The sequence below is a fragment of the Anguilla rostrata genome, chromosome 3 (genome assembly GCF_018555375.3).
Source record: "Anguilla rostrata isolate EN2019 chromosome 3, ASM1855537v3, whole genome shotgun sequence".
Lineage (NCBI taxonomy): Eukaryota > Metazoa > Chordata > Actinopteri > Anguilliformes > Anguillidae > Anguilla > Anguilla rostrata.
The window spans coordinates 30,447,124-30,463,842 of record NC_057935.1 but is presented as its reverse complement, the minus strand read 5'-3'; the positions used below and the strand labels follow the sequence as shown (position 1 = coordinate 30,463,842).

At 38.9% G+C, this 16,719-nt stretch overlaps 1 protein-coding gene across 5 annotated transcripts in view; it reads right to left on the bottom strand.

Moving 5' to 3' along the window:
• ubr3 (ubiquitin protein ligase E3 component n-recognin 3) overlaps positions 1–16,719 on the bottom strand; it is a 412,017-nt gene that overhangs the window by 280,463 nt on the left and 114,835 nt on the right. For 4 of the 5 annotated variants that reach the window (XM_064329864.1, XM_064329859.1, XM_064329863.1 and 1 more), the window contains one exon: positions 13,336–13,439. In XM_064329864.1, the coding sequence (XP_064185934.1) occupies positions 13,336–13,439 (104 nt within the window). The remainder of the gene's footprint in view (positions 1–13,335; positions 13,440–16,719) is intronic. The other variant, XM_064329861.1, reaches the window with a different exon arrangement.

Genomic DNA, 16,719 nt, shown 5'->3' with positions numbered 1-16,719 from the left:
GCTCCTCCAACAAAGGCCTGTTTGCTTCAGTGGAAAATCCAAACCTACCGGCCTTTGCTGGAGAAGCTTGGAGAAAAAGCCAGGCTTCTCCAGCACCACCCCTCACAGTCAAATGACACTGTCCCATGCCCAAAGTATTAATCTGTTTTTTGTCAGAAAGACTACAAGCTCACTCCAATCACGAGTGGATGGAAAGATTCTATGGCAAGCCCTGCATATCGCACATTTTTTTACCTTACTATCACTACTGGAATAATCCCTAAACCCTGGAAGACTGCTTGTGTTCTTCCATTAGATAAAGCTAGTGAAAGAACTTAAATAAATATGGTTAAATATCCAAATTCCTGGTTTGAATCCTGGAATTTCTGGTCTATGATCAGCTCAAATCATACCTATCTATGTTATCTGTGCTTACCCCTTACCAATATGGATTTAGGCCGAATCATAGCACTATCACAGCTATTTCCTTGCTTAAAAATGACATTGTATTAGACCTGGATAACAGACAGACTTGTGCCGCACTGTTTGTAAACCTATCTAAGGCCTTTGACACTGTGGTTTACTCTTTGCTTCTGGATTGTCTGTCTCGCATTGGCCTCAGCTGCCCAAGCTGTTTGTGGTTTGAGAACTCTCTCTCCGACACACAAACTGTATTTACTCATTGTGGCTTTAAAACTAGTTTAGTGACACTCCACGCTAGCGGAGATTCAGATACTGTCGTCGTGATTTGAAAATACGGAACTGACAACAAAATACCAATCACAGAAAACAACAATAGCTTGGTGAAGGAGCATAAATTTTGACAGATGGACGTCCATGATTTCAATCTCTTTAGTTTATTCAGCGCTGCAGAAAAAGGAAAGGCTTGTTGCTGTGTTCGGTTTAACCCTGTGGCATACAATGCATGAGCCTACACAGATATTTTTCCATCGCCAATGGTATACTTTGCAATTTAAATTTAAAACTAAAGTAAAAGTAAAGAAAATAAAATAAGTGATGTTATTAAATTAATATATTCACACAATTAGGCATTTTTATTTGCATTGCAAAATTGCACATTTCATCACCATTATTTAAAATTGTAGATACATGTAGGTCTACTGTTTGTTCTTCGCACTGACAATGATGAGATTATTCATGGAAAAGATCTGCATTGCACACATTTTGAAAGTTTAATGATCTTGAAGTCCACGTTTTGTTACAGATAACGAAAGCATAATCTAACAAGGGTAAATAAAAGGTCAAAATAGGCTTTCCCTACATGCACGACCAGTGAGAACAGACCTTGGAAAAACTGCCTTCAGTTACAATGCCTGATACATTTGGAATACGGAGCACTGTAAATATAAAATCATTGCTGCTACTTCACCAGGTTAAAACTCTAATCTGAGTTTTTAAAGACTGAATATAATCGTTTTTAATTTCCGATTCATTTTTTTTAAATGTCTGTTGAACTTCCTAACTTCAAATTCCTTTCACACTAAATGTTCTAAAGTTTTAAAGGCTTCGTTATTACAGTTTTAATATATGCTTTACCGTTAATGTATGTAAGTTGACATCACTGTAAATGAGGATTTTTCCTCAATGGTTTTTCGAGATGAAATAAAGGTTGATCGATCGATAGCTAAATTGTAAGTCCGAACCCCATAGAGCCCAATCGCTGAAATAACAAGCCAACACAACATAGCACAATAAAAAATATTGCAGTGTTCCCTGAGGGAAAGCTGCTCTTAAAGGTGCTTGCAATCACAGCAACACTTTCGGTAACAAGGATTGACAACAATGGCGCCAAAGCAGACCTTTCGTGTATATGGTCAACTAGCAAATTAAATCCGCCATATTTGAGCTTTCACACATTTTTTAAAACACGTTTTTCTCCTATAGTTAAATTCAGTCGGTAAGTTTGTCACTTGCCCTTCTCAAAAACAGACAGGAGTGATGTCCCCTTTCTAGTATATTTTTGCATAAAGTATGTTTGTAAAATTGAGGAATCATTTATATTTAAATGTTTGTAATGATCAGAACAGGTAGCAGTGGCGGTTCGTTAATGCGGGGCACTGGGGCGCCGCCCCCCTAAATGCGAAATAATTATAAAATAAAAATTATTTACTCGTACAATGCGCCTGGTAGTCTGTCAGCGCCTGTCAGCATTAATTAAAAATTGGTTCCAAAATCAAATTGTATTTGGTTCATTTCTGTGTGAATACATATATTTCTTGGGTGAAGGGCGCCGGCCAAATGAGTGGCTGCCTTCGAATAGTCAAAAAAATGACATCCTATGTCTCTTCCTAACCACTCTTCCTTGTCCTCGATGGAAAACGTCATGAGGTCAAGAAAAGATGTGAAGAAGAATTCATAAGGACTTAGGAAAAGACAACCGCGTTGCTAAGAGAATCCGACTGCGCTTACACTAGGCTACAGAATTATGCGACGGCGGATGTTATTGACGTGGGTCTGCCGTGGTGAAACTACAATGTTCCAAAGATGGACTACTAAACGTGCATCTTAGATACTTTGCCCCGTGCCTTCTTACCATGTTGTTTAATGCAGGCTATATAAACATGGACAACCCGGTGAAAAATATTACTTCATTACCAAGGTTGGAATTGAAATAAAAAAGGAATATAGGCTACCAGTCACAAAAGTGAGACGAAATGGTTGTCACATTGAGAATGGTTGCTCACGCTCACCCTCCCGTCCACTCATATTTATCGACATGAATCCCAGTTAGTATGATTGTATGAAAATAATTGTTAAATTTAATGCAAGATAGGCATAACATGTTAGGCCTACAAATCTACTACTGTACATATCATCATTCTTAAGTTTCAAACATGCTGAATTAAAAACATCCTCTGGCTAAAAATGTCTCATATCCCTTTTTCTTGAAAGACAGACTTCTGTGTTATGGTTAATATGCTGATTATGTTCTGATTATAAGCCTATGCATATAGTAGCTTAAGAACCACCACACAACTCAGTCATGTTGATCGTTTGTTTTCGTGAACGGCCGAATGGTGCGTCGCTTTATATGTTGCTGCCGCAAGGAATTGTGGGACGGCATTATCTCCTTTCATTTCGTAAAGGACAGTCCAGTGTGCCCTATGCTAAAGGAGATAAGAAAGGAAGTACTGAAGCACCTTTCCTTAGTATTTAGAGAATTCGACCAGCTCTTATCATGGCTGCCACTTAGATACTTCCGGGTCATTTCACTCAGGAACCTTCCTAAGCAAAAAATATTATTCGGACGCAGCCAGTGTGTATGTAAGTCCTTCAACTTTTGGCAAGCAGGTGACCTGAGGCTGCTCTCTAAATGGTTGCTTCAGATATTCCACAGGGCAAAACTCTCTGTGCCCCAGACTTTTATTGGCAGCGAATTGGTATTGTTTTTATGTTTTTTGATCTAATGTGACTGGACAATTCTCGACGTCTTTCATGTTCACACCCGCCATTAATATAACTACGGATGTGCGACTGTCACTCCTGCTCCTTAGCTAGCTGACCGGTACTTTCAGGAGATGGCAACTTCAAGAGGAACCGCGGAAATCAAAGAAAATTTGGTTATGTCCTTACAAAAACACCCTTTCACAAGGCGTTCACTGGAAGAAAAAAAGAGGATAAAGGAGCTTGGACCGGACTGACTCAATTTACAAATTCAGCAGCAGGCAAGAGATCAAGAACGAGCCTACACCCGGAGCTTCTCCCACTCTTGTTATGACAAACGGAGTTGGCTAGCTGGATGTGGTGTAAGTACTGCCTTTTATTGCTATCCCTGTTTGCTATTTCAAAGTGTCGGCACCGAAGCGTTGTGGACAACGACGGGGGTACAAGACCTATAACATCTTTCTGAAAAATGCAAACGGCACGAAAGTAGCCATAGCCATCTAGACAATAGTATGAGACTAAAGTTTTTTGGCAGGCTTAGCATTACTGAACAGCTACAGGATTGGCATTAGAAGGCACAACGAAGAGGTGACAAAATCGACACATCCTGTCCAGAATAATAGAATGTGTGAAATTTTGTGGGGCCTTTGAGTTGGCTTTGCGTGGCCATGATGAGAGTGAGAGCTCTGATAATCCCGGGATATTCCTTGGGTTGGTGAATTTTGTTGCCTCATTTAAACTTCAGCATTCACATTTTGTCCAGCAGATGGCAGCAGAAGGCTCTATAAATGACCTTGGAGTTAGCTAATATTTTCTTCTTCTTTTTATGACTTCATAGAATGTGACTGGCAGTAAATATGACTTTAGTAGTTCCATAATTAGAAATTGAGCTGTTGCCTGTTGGTAACTTTGGGTGATATAGGTGAAATGGGCATTTTGTCATCTCTACATATTATTTTGTATTATTAAGGATGGCAAAATATGTTCAAGTAGTGCTACTGGCCAGTGTTTAGGCAACATTACAATGTGTTGTGTTATTTTAAGATTTTTTTTTTTGCAGCGCTATGAAGTGCTGCTTCAGTTTGTTTGTCCTCCCCAAAACTACACCCGCCCAAAAAATTATCACCAGCCGCCACTGACAGGTAGCCAGGTAGCTGTAGCGCCATTTCTCCTTGTGAAACATACCATTAATATTGCTCTTCATGTTGATCATAACAGGCCAGCCAGCTAGATTTAGTGCCATTTTTCCTTGTGTTAAATATTATCTTTATAAGTTTATCACTCCTGTGCAGTCAAATACAGTTGTTTTTAATTTGCTAATTAAGCATAACAGTGCACCTAAAAACTAGAAGCTTTGCTGTTGTCAATCACTGTTAACTGCTGGCAACAGTGCTGCTGTGCTACTATTTGAAAACTTCTGGGTTGGGAATGGGCCTGCACCCGATCTGACCCAAATTTTCAGAGCTAAAAATAAGCTCAATACCCGGCCTGATCACAGTATACTTTTGGGCATTTTTGGTTTGGGTCTGGCTGTAGACCCGTAATCCAAGGGCTGATGAGGATGAAGATATTTAGGGTCCGTATAATCCATAACATGTTCAACTCCATTAAGGAGATGATTATTCTGCATGTGCATCCAAAGATGCCAAGTCAAAAAATCAAAATGACAAAGAAAGTTTGGAAAACTAGAAAAACATTTTTTTTTTTTTTTTGCATAATTCAATACAGACCAATACCAGTGCAAGATTCAAGAACCATAAACATAATGAACATTTTATTAACCCCTTAGCGCACAAGCCAAATCTTGCCAATCCTTGCCCATTTAGGGGGTACCCTATTTAAAGCTGTATAACTCCAGATGTGAACACCACAGAGACTTGAAAAATGGCTTAAATGAAGCAAGACATTTGTACAATTTACAATACTAACGCAAATTAGTTTATAATCATAATTTTGGGAGAAATAAAGTGCCACAAATGCAATTGTCCAGACAAAAAATCTAAAATGAATTTGCACTTTTTTAGTTTGCAATGAAATACTGAGAGATTGCATATATACAGCAGGTTAAACTATACATGTGCTGGATCAAAAACTTCTTGACCACAAGTTCATAAAATCTAAGGGTAGATATGTAGAACTACTATAGATTTATGAAGCAAAATCTAAGCAGTGTACCCAGCGTCTCCATATCTATCCAAAATGTCTAAATTATGCATTGCTGTAAATCACAACATATTCACGCATTTCACTACAAATCAACTGTTTTGACTCAAGAAAATCACTGTTGCATCAAAAGTGGGAGTTACAAGCTTTCCGTCAGTACAGTGGTCTAAAATATCTAGGGGTCCAGAAACATCCAAAATCTCTTCAAAAATGAATAAAATGCTTTATGTCCATTATAAAGGATATAAATGAGCCCCTTATGAAGGTTTAACACACTGGGGTCTAAGGGTAAAATGAGGAACACTGGTGATTGTGCGATGCTCTGACATGTGTGTAAATTTAATCAACTTTATATACAGTGATTCCAAAGTGTTTCATATCTTTGTTTTCAGCACAAACTCAGCTACAACAATATGGCAGCAGTAAGTAGGTCATAATAATGTGTGGATTGTAAACTGCTCTAAAAACACACAAACTGTAAACAGTAGTTTTGAACATGCACAGGAATGTTGTAATAAAACACACTAAACAATTGTGAATAAGACTTTTGGTCACTGAAATGTGTTCTTCAAGGTCTTGGGTATCAAAAGATGACAAAATATTTTAGCAAATCCAATGAGAAATATAAAATAAATTGCTAAAAGTTAGTGTTGTGACTACTATTTTTCAACACCAGGTGAGAATGGGAGGGCAAATGGCCTTTCTGTAATGAATATGCATTGGGTAGGAATACCTGCCAGCTAAGTAGGCTTTTCACACCTGGCCGCATGCCTCCCCACCACTAAGACAAAGACTCCGTGAGCCATTTAGAAGACAGAAACAAAGACAACTTTTGATTTTAGAACATTTATTGAAGTAAACTGCATGGAAGATGAGATGAGACTGGTGTACTCTTGCAACGTCTGCCTGGCCTCTTAGCTAGTGGTGAACTAGGCCGTGTTTCCTGATCAACATCTCTGCAAATATAATAAAAACAAAATTGTTAGGAAATGTGAAATCAAATCAAACTTTATTTATATAAGCACATTTCCTTCAACAGGTGAAAATTAAATGTGCTTTACAAAAAAGGGACAAACCACTAACTAATGAAAACAAAATTTATGAAATGTGACATCATATACAAACAAAGAACCAAACAAACACAACCAGACGCGGAGAGGTAGCCTATAATTTTGAGAAGCAATGGTTAGAATCATTCGTAGTGTGGGAATTTACAAGCGCGTATATTAGTGAATATTCCTACAAACACACAGAGAATGTAATACAGCACACATTTACAAATAATGCAAGCTATCAACGAAAAAACATTAGCTTAACTAAATAAACACTGATATTCCAACTAAACTACACGCAACTCTTCAATAACAATGCCTCAATCTGAACTAGGCTAGGTCTGTTTAGCTAAGTGGTTATTTTATTGCTATTTCCCGAACTTACTTTGTGCGCATTTACAAACGCGCACATTGCTGGATATTCCTACAAACACACAGATACGTTGTATCTGAATATAGTACACATATTTACCAATATGATCATAAGAAATATACTTACGCATGAAGTTGATCCTCAGCTGGATCAGTTCGCTGTTCGAAATGACACCGCTCTTCATCAGTGTCGGCTTCCGGACGGACCATTTTCCAAAATTAAACGAAATGTTCACCTCAAAAGAAGTGAATTGGGTGACACTTTGACATTCTATTCCGCTTTCGCAGACTTGGCATTTCTCACATGGATCTCGCATCGCCCCTCCTTTAGTCTCCTTCTATGGAGAGTAATTAAAATGTTGTTAACATGTGAATGCGATTTGGGCGGACTTCCTGCTGAGCGAAATTCACATAGTAATGAGTAAAGTTTAGCGAAGCATACATGATCTAATTAATCAAATTTGGAACATTTAAAACAATTTAAATTATTTGCCAATAGGCGCATTGGAAAGTTGCGATTCTAAGGTTTCTGTCAATGTTTTTGTTGCGTCTGTATGATAACAGCACGTGAAGTTAATCATCCAAATAGAAACGAAAGCTAATTTCATCTTGTCGAGCTCCGCCGGCGGAGCTCTCGACCCCAGAGGGTTAAGATGAAACATTGCTATCAGATCAAAAAATAATGCAAATATATTGTCACACAATGCGGTACAGCACCTAAATGTGTAATAATTAACTTGTATGTATTTCTATACTCTGTGCTCTCGTATGTTTTCTTGTATGGGGATGGGACGACATGAAAACAATTTTCAAGCGTCTACCACATTTTGGCAATGTTCCAACTCATCACTGTTGCATGCTTCACAAAAACTATTACACTACTAACTAACGCTTACATTACAGTGTGAAATATCCACATTATATAATACAACTAACCTATTTAAAGACACTAAGTAACAAAAATAACGTATATAACCGAAGTATTTTGAATAGTAATACTTACATAGCAATGATGAAATCGTATCTATGTTCAGTAGATGGAGACAGAGACAGTAAATCAATGTCAACGAGACCACGTTTCGTTAGGTGCAGCGTCTTTTACTGCTACCACAGAGTGAATACGTAAGTGAATGCGATGATAAGAAAAATCTCGGTTACGCTGACCTAAAAAACGCTATTCCAAAAGCAAACTTAGACATGTTATACATCGTTAGAAAGCTTATTCCCTCACCTACTGAATAAATGAATTGTCAATCAAGCCAGACTGTAATAAAAAGAGCCCCTAGTGGTCGGCACGCCGGCGTGCCGAGATTACTAAACTCAGACATTCGGTGGTACTGCAACCAAAGTATGAGTTAAAAACAGAAACGCGTTGTTTTAGTTTCATTAGTAGACGATACACCACAACTATGCCGAATACGGAGTTTCGCAGTGCCACCATTGTCGCTCTGGTCGATCATTTAACACGCACCCCCTCCCTGCAGTCTCATTTAGAAAACACCCCCCACCCTTGACATAATGGACAATATTGTCTATGTTGGCATTCATAAAAATATTATTTTACCACAAAAAAATCATATTCCGTCATAGCAACAAGATAAACCCGACAATAGCCCTAAGATATGCCTATACAGCAGTGAAAACGCTGCTCACTGAATAACAAAATAAACGAGAAAAAGTTTTTAAAAATAATACCATGTCATTCTACAGTCAATATCTGGGACTAACTATTGAATAAATATACAACCTTACTGTTGGTTTTACATGTAGAGACGTCCCTTTTGGACCGCGTGGCCATATATTGTCTTGGACAATCCGTTTGGGAAATATACGCACGTTTTTGACGCCTGGGTATCTTCCAAAATAACTGTGCGTAATACCACACCTGTTGTTTACGGCGGCGTCGCCCTTTTTACTACAGTCTGGCTTGATTGACAATTCATTTATTCAGTAGGCGAGAGTATAAGCTTTCTAACGATGTATAACATGTCTAATTCTGCTTTTGGAATAGCGTTTTATAGGTCAGCGTAACAGAAAATATTCTTAGTATCTCATTCACTTACGCATTCACTCTGAGAGATTCTGCACCTAACAAAACATGGTCAACGATATTTCATAATTTCTTGGAAAATACTATTATTATTGAGGACTTCTGGACATAGCTAAGCCACATGTCTGCTGATAGACCTAGCTGACATCGTTTTCTGGAGCAAAACAGAAGCGAATAGAAAAGTATCATTGATACTGTCTCTGTCTCCATCTACTGAACATAGAGGAGATTTCATCATTGCTATGTAAGTATTACTGCTCAAAATATTTCAGTTATATACGTTATTTTTGAAATTGAGTATCTTTAAATAGATTAGTGGTGTTATATAATGTGGATATTTCACACTGTAATGTAAGCGTTAGATGGCAGTGTAATAGTATTTGTGAAGCATGCAACAGTGATGACGTGAGAGTTGGAACATTGCCAAAACGTGGTGGGCGGTTGAAAATTGTTTTCATGTTGTCCCATCCCCATACAAGAAAACATACGAGAGTACAGGGTATGGAAATACACACAAGAGTTAATTATTACACATTTAGGTACTGTACCGCATTGTGTGACAATATTTTTGCATTATTTTTTTTTAATCTGATAGCAATGTTTCATCTTAAACCTTCATAAGGGGCTCATTTATATGCTTTATAATGGACAAAAAGCATTTTATTCAATTTTGGAGAGATTTTGGATATGTTTCTGGACCCCTAGATATTTTAGACCACTGTACTGACTGAAAGCTTGTAATTCCCACTTGAAAATTATGCAACAGTGATTTTCTTGAGTCAAAACAGTTGATTTGTAGTGAAATACGTGAATATGTTGTGATTTACAGAAATGCATAATTTAGACATTTTGGATAGATATGGAGACGCTGGGTACACTGCTTAGTTTTTGCATCATACATCTATAGCAGTTCTACATATCCACCCTTTTTTGAGCTTGTGGTCAAGACGTTTTTGATCTAGCACATGTATAGTTTAATCTGCTGTATATTTGCAATCTCTCAGTATTTCATTGAAAACTTAAAAAGTGCAAATTCATTTTAGATTTTTTGTCTGGACAATTGCATTTGTGGCACTTTATTTCTTCCAAAATTATGAATATAAACTAATCTGCATTAATATTGCAAATTTTACAAATGTCTTGCTTCATTTAAGCCATTTTTCAAGTCTCGGTGGTGTTGACATCTGGAGTTATAAAGCTTTAAATAGGGTACCCCCTAAATGGGCAAGGATTGGCAAGATTTGGCTTGTGCGCTAAGGGGTTAACGAAGCTCAAAATGTTGAGAATGCCTTTCACTACATAGCTGTGTTCATATACCACTAACTGGCAACAGGTGTGATAGCTATTGATGAATGAACTCTATTTTTGGAGACATTATTAGATCGGGATGGTCGGTATGCCTGTATCCACCAAGTTACGCCTTGGCAGGGCATGCCTCATACCTCATAAGTATACAGCAGAGATTTTGGCACTTTTCAGGTTATGTATTCTAGGCCTTTTACCTAATTGCATCACCATGGCAATGTATATTTTATTTGCCATTGTGCTGTCCTGCCTTTTTTCCTGTACCATCCCAAAAGTGCTGTTCGGGCATCTACCGCCTACCATGGTCCTACAAGTCACACAGCATACATTCCAGCTCATGTTTCCTTGTCAGATGACAATGTGTCTAACAATGTGTGACTCACCTTCTCACCTTCATTTTACCCCAGTTCATATAGTCTTCTACCTTTCTCAGATACGCAAATATTTTCTTTATTTCTCAGGATCTGAAATGATTGGTCATTGTTTATACTTGGACTGTGAAAAATGAAAAACACATTTGCATGATTTGAAGATATTCAACTCTGAATGAGTCAGTTACTTCAAACCAGGGGGAAATGCAGTGTACCCGTGTTGCATTCATTGTTGAACTAGCCTCCAACATTCTTATTTTCACCTCTCTCCTTTTAACGAAGGATCTGATCCTGTTACCGGTAGATGGGGTGTTGGGGCAGTATGTATTACCCAGTTGGAATGCAACCCTTCCTCCTCAAATGTGTGAAGAAAAGGGTATCAGCCCCCAACTAAGAGACACAGACTACCTTGCATAACAGCAGAACTACCAACAGAGGAAGCCGGGAGGGGCTATCTACTCACTCTGAGCCAGTCAGCACTGATTGAGCAGTTGGATGAGTCCCAACACATTGAAATCAGGGAGCTGACAGAGGATTGCGGGAGAAGACTTTTGGGGACTTGCCTTTGCAATGAGGCAAGCACCTCTTCACTCCATTACTCACAATGGAAGATTCCAAGTAAACCTGAGTTCATGATGTTGGTTTCACTGAAAAACCTAAACCATTTTCTAAAGGACCAGAGTTACCCCAGCATCATCATGCAGCCAAAGAACCCTGCCCAGCCATGTGACCAGCTGTTCTACAATGGACAGGGAACACCACTCCTGCAGTCGCCCAGGGGGACCCTCAGCCCAGTCCCAGCCACCAATGCACTATATACCTCTAATCATCAAAGACTTGAGAGTATAACATGATTGTTGTGTCTGAACATAACCTTACCATCCTCCCATAACTCTTTTTTATCTTTCATAGATTACTGAAATACATTTGTTACCAAACTGTGTTGTCTCTTTATTCTAATAACTGATTAAAGAAATGCAAATAAAAGCTATTGCTAGTTTCCTCAAAGTAGAATTTACTGTTAATGTGACATGCATAAGTTGTTGCCCCCTGAAAGGAGGAAAACCTTGATCCACCTCTGAGGTAGATAACTCAGATGGGCTAAAGCAGTAAGATATACGCAACATGACTACATAGGCTAAAAAGTGCCCCCTGTGAGGACAGTCAAGTTTGAAATGGCCTGATTTGTCAACAAACCAGCTTCTACTGACTAACAGAGGCATAAATGCATATCGAAAAGAATACACAATTTATTTCTTCCATACTCACAATATCAAACTAAACAACAATGATGTGAAAACATAAGTACAACCTCTTTCAATTCCACGGTTTTGCATATCAGGGGAAAATAAACCCTCATCTAGACCTCACCAAGTTGTAACCATAGATAAATCTAACCGTTACAAACACGACAGTTTTTACTTTTGTCATTATTTATTCAACCAAAAATAAGCAACATGCAGAAGGCTCTGAGGAAAAAGCAAGCGCACCCCATGATTCAGTGGCTTGTAGAACCCCCTTTAGCACCAACCTGAATAACTGTTTTATGTTCAATTCTGGCCCACTGCTCCTTACAAAATTGCTTCAAATCATTGATGCCCAAGGACATTCATGTATGAACAACTTAAGGTCCCATCACATCATCTCAATAAGACTGAGGTCTCGACTTTGACTTTTCTATTCCAAAATCCTTATTCTTTTCTTTGTCAGCCATTTAGTTGTAGATTTACTGGTTTAGTTTAGTCTTGGAGCATGATCCCTTTTTAGCTAAGCTTTTGCTGTTGGACAGATGGTCTCACATTTTCCTCTAGAACATGCTGGCATAGAGAGGTGGTAGACCCAATGACCCAAATCACCATCCCTCCACTACCATGCTTGAGTTCTGCCATTAGATTCTTATGTGTTGGTTCACACTAAACATGACCTTATGACCAAACAACTCTACTTTGGTCTCCTCTGTTAGAAGGACACAAATAGTACAAAAGTACATCAAGCACTCTGGATTTACTGGATAAACAACTTTACCCATGGGCTTAACATGGAGTTTGACATTAAACCATTTCTCTCACCATCTTGTCCTATTTATGACTGCTGTGACTTTGCCTATTGACAAGTGTTTGATTTTTTGGACTGCTATACCAAGTGTGCGAGTTTCACTCTGTTCAAGTTTTTACACTTACCTTTTTCCCCACAGGTTCTGCACATTGGCTCATTTTTTTGTTGAATGAATAATGACAACATATTAGGAGTCTCATGATGTTAGATTTATATACTGTTAGGAAATGGCATTAGGGTTAGTTAGTTTCTAGTATGTAAAAAAACAGAATTAAAAGAGGGCGTAAATTCTTTTTCACATCACTGCAGTTTACTTCTTTGACCAAAAGCCAAAGTGATAAATATAAGAAAAATCTAAGCTGAACCTGCACTTGCAGTGTGAATGCAAAGCGAAAAAGACTCAGATATTGAATGACTGCTTTTAGCCAGTTATCAATATGGTACCTTTCAGCGAATGTCTTTATCATTTATTCCTGGTGTGAAGTTAACATATAAAACTGAACCTAGAGGGAAAATATTTGAACCACATAAGAAGAGGTACGCTAATCCAATTTCACAGTACAGATACTGTATAAGCACATACAAAGGCAGTGAAGGATATGAGATCCAGCAGTGAGCTGTGGGTGCGGTCGTTCATACACAGCTGGGAAACCATCTCTGCCCTGAGAATTTCATCATCAGTCATTCCTGTCAAACAGAGGGGAAACAGCTTTCAGAAAAAAAACCTTTCAAGCATTGTACCTGGATGGAGTGTCCCAAAACCTACAGTTGTCTTCACTCTCTTTAAAAGCACCTAGGCAAAGACTTGCAACAGGTTTAGTGATTTACATGAGGCTTGCACCCCCAATTTTGAGAAAGTGTTGTACTGTCCCTCAACAATATCTGTCCATTCCTAAAAAGTTTTTATCTGCACCTTAAAAGGGTTATACTCTCATCAGAGACCATCATCTTGCCACTGGTCAGCCATCAGCTACTTTCCAAAAAATGATGTAACCTGGTTGGCTTCGAAAAACAGGCTACTGAGAATTTGATTGTGAAGCTAATGGAGAAGCTAGAGAAGATGCAATGCTTTTCGCTATCTATTTGTACATTACCTAGTACCATATTAACACTAGATAGGCCGCGTTTTTACTACCTTAAACCGACAAGCCTGACACACAGTAGCGTCAGTCTCATCCAGAATTACAGCATTGATTTCAGCACCCACAGTGACCTAATTTCATAAAGATTATGAAACACTATGTTGCAAAACTACATTCTTGAAATAAAGGACATGACTGTATCAATTTCAACATTTTTATTTCTAATTTATATCGGTTTTGTTATATAGGTAACGGAAAATGCAGCAAGGTATTACAGGCACATAGAAAAAGTGCTAACATGAAAAACAAGTAAAACACAAAATGAAGAAAGAAGTTTTTAAAAATATTGCACTTTGTATTTCTGTAAGTAATTTCTTCAGTCATAATTCCACTTGTTTCTCCCTTCTCTTTGCTACCGCTGTTTTGACTGAGCTTTTACATATGTACCATCTCTCTCCTCTTACTCATCAATTCCACAGAAAACACACAGCTTTCGTTGTTTGTGTGAGCATGGACGGCACACAAATCAACTGCATTTCACGCAATTGTCTTTAGCCTTATTCTGACTGCATTTTCCGCCTAGGAGTGATGCGAGGTGATGCTGAGACCGTGGCTGCTTTGGCAGCTGCTACTTCTGTCATCGAACTTCAGGCAATTTTCACGCAGCTCGCATGCCAGGTCCATGATTAAGTCATTCATCAGTAATTCCAGTGCCTCCTCTGGTCCCATTTGCTCATGTAATTTTGCCATCCTGTAGACTATTCAGAGTTAATCTGGAGTTACAATATCAGTAAAAAACAGAAACCAGGTCAGAGGCGTTATGTTCGGAGGAGTTATAAACCCATCATTTCTATGACTACACCGTCCACAATTATTGATCCTGACTCTTCATCAAAGGATTGCAATTAATTAATTTTATGTGATTATACGTGCAAAATATGTTTTGATTGCGCTTGGTCCAGCAATTCTCATCAATACGTCGTCATTCAGTAGCTGAATAGCATGCAGGAGTAGAGAGTAACCCATTCATACATTGGTATCAGCTATCTATTAGTAGTGGTTTAGGGTTTCATTTAACACAATTAATTGCCTCTACAGCAGAGGTTCTGCAGGCAGAGGGAAATACTTCTGGTGTTACAAGAGTAGGAGGTAGCAGTGTCATTTTTATTCATAAGAAGACCTTCCATTATATTGCCTCTATGTCTATAGACATTGGTTCATATTCTTTAAGTTAACCCCACCCTAAATGTCCTGCAGACAATGATGTGTTTCCCTCCAATGAGAGTGATTACCGGAAAGTTAAATTTATTTTTAAATTCGTATTAAAGCAAACAACCATTATTTTCAGGAAAGTTGGCGATCTATAAGCTGTGATTTGATGATACTGTAGCAATTATGACATATGTATGAAAAAAATGGCCAAAATATGTTTTCTGAAAAATTGCCAAAACGGGTTTGACCTCCCTGTTATACTGGTATAGGCTAAAACCTAACTAGTCAGACCAAATGAAAACTAAACTCACGTATTGAATAAACTATATTCATATTGTAGTGTATTATGCTACCATGAATAAACTGATGATAATTTCACCCAAACAGAGATATTTGAGGAAAGGGGATCTAATGATATTATTAAAACAACAACAAAAGACCACAGACACTGTAGGCCAGGGCACTACCATAGACCTACTGTAGGTACACTCTGTCAGTCTGTGCCATCCAAATGGAAATTACTTTCTTTAAGAACATGCAGCGCATCTGACGCGCATCTGATGACATCATCAGTGCACGCTGCATTCAAGATCCTATCACACTCCACGGGTCCCCCCTCCCCCCACCAGGTATAAAAGTTAGGGACAGTAATCACTCGCTCTCTTTCGCCTTCTTTGTCGCCTCTCCTTTCGCCCTCTCTCTTCCAACGTCCTCTCCCATTGTCCCTTGAGTGCCCACATACTGTGGAACTCCAATGGGCCTAACTCGAGTTCTCACAACTCTGTAGAACTCCAATTCAAAGGGCTTGCAGAACGCCTAAGACAGTCACTGATTTATCTAAACGCAAAGATAAAGTCACTGTATGCAGCAACGAGGCTCTGCCGATTTAGCTCGCCTGCGGCGACTAAAGCCTGATCCATCCCACGTGGAAACCAGCGCACACCCGACGCTGCGCCAATTAACCACGACAAGCTCCAGGAAGAAGAGCCGGAACAAGGATTCGGTTTGCGCCGCGCGCCCCACATCTGGAAACCTCCACAATTTCACAACGCCAGGACTGTTCTCTCCAGGACCCCACAGCAACCACCGGAGGCCACTACCTGCGTGAATGGATAGACAGTAAGACTGAGCAAACTTTCCAGGCAATAGTTTAGCTTAGTCTGCATTGAGTTTAATGTGACATTGCGTGTTTCCATTTTGTTGTTTATAGTCATTTGCACTGGCGATGTAATCTTAGGAAACAATCCTATGCATGGTTTTTCTTTCTCCCCGACTAACTTTACAACCCTAATGACATCACACTTGTTGTATAGTCGGTAGTGGGGAATAACTAGCTTGGTTGCATGTATTGTTTAACAGCTGAAGTTACACTTCACTCTCCGGCACTACCGGAAGCAATACTCCTTCCTAGCTGAGCTCAGTTATTCAGCCACGCCGGTTACACTGTACATCACACATACACGACCACCCGCCGTTTACCCTTCCCCCTTTCGTCCAGAGACAAAGGGACACGTACGCACAGGCAACCACACACGCATACACACCCCATACCTTTCCGTATTTAGAATTTTCCCCATTTAGATTAGTTTGTGTCTGTTCTGTTTGTATGTTTGTCCAATAAATCCTTGTATTAAACCCGTGTCTGTTTTTATGTTGCTGGAACGTGAGAATCT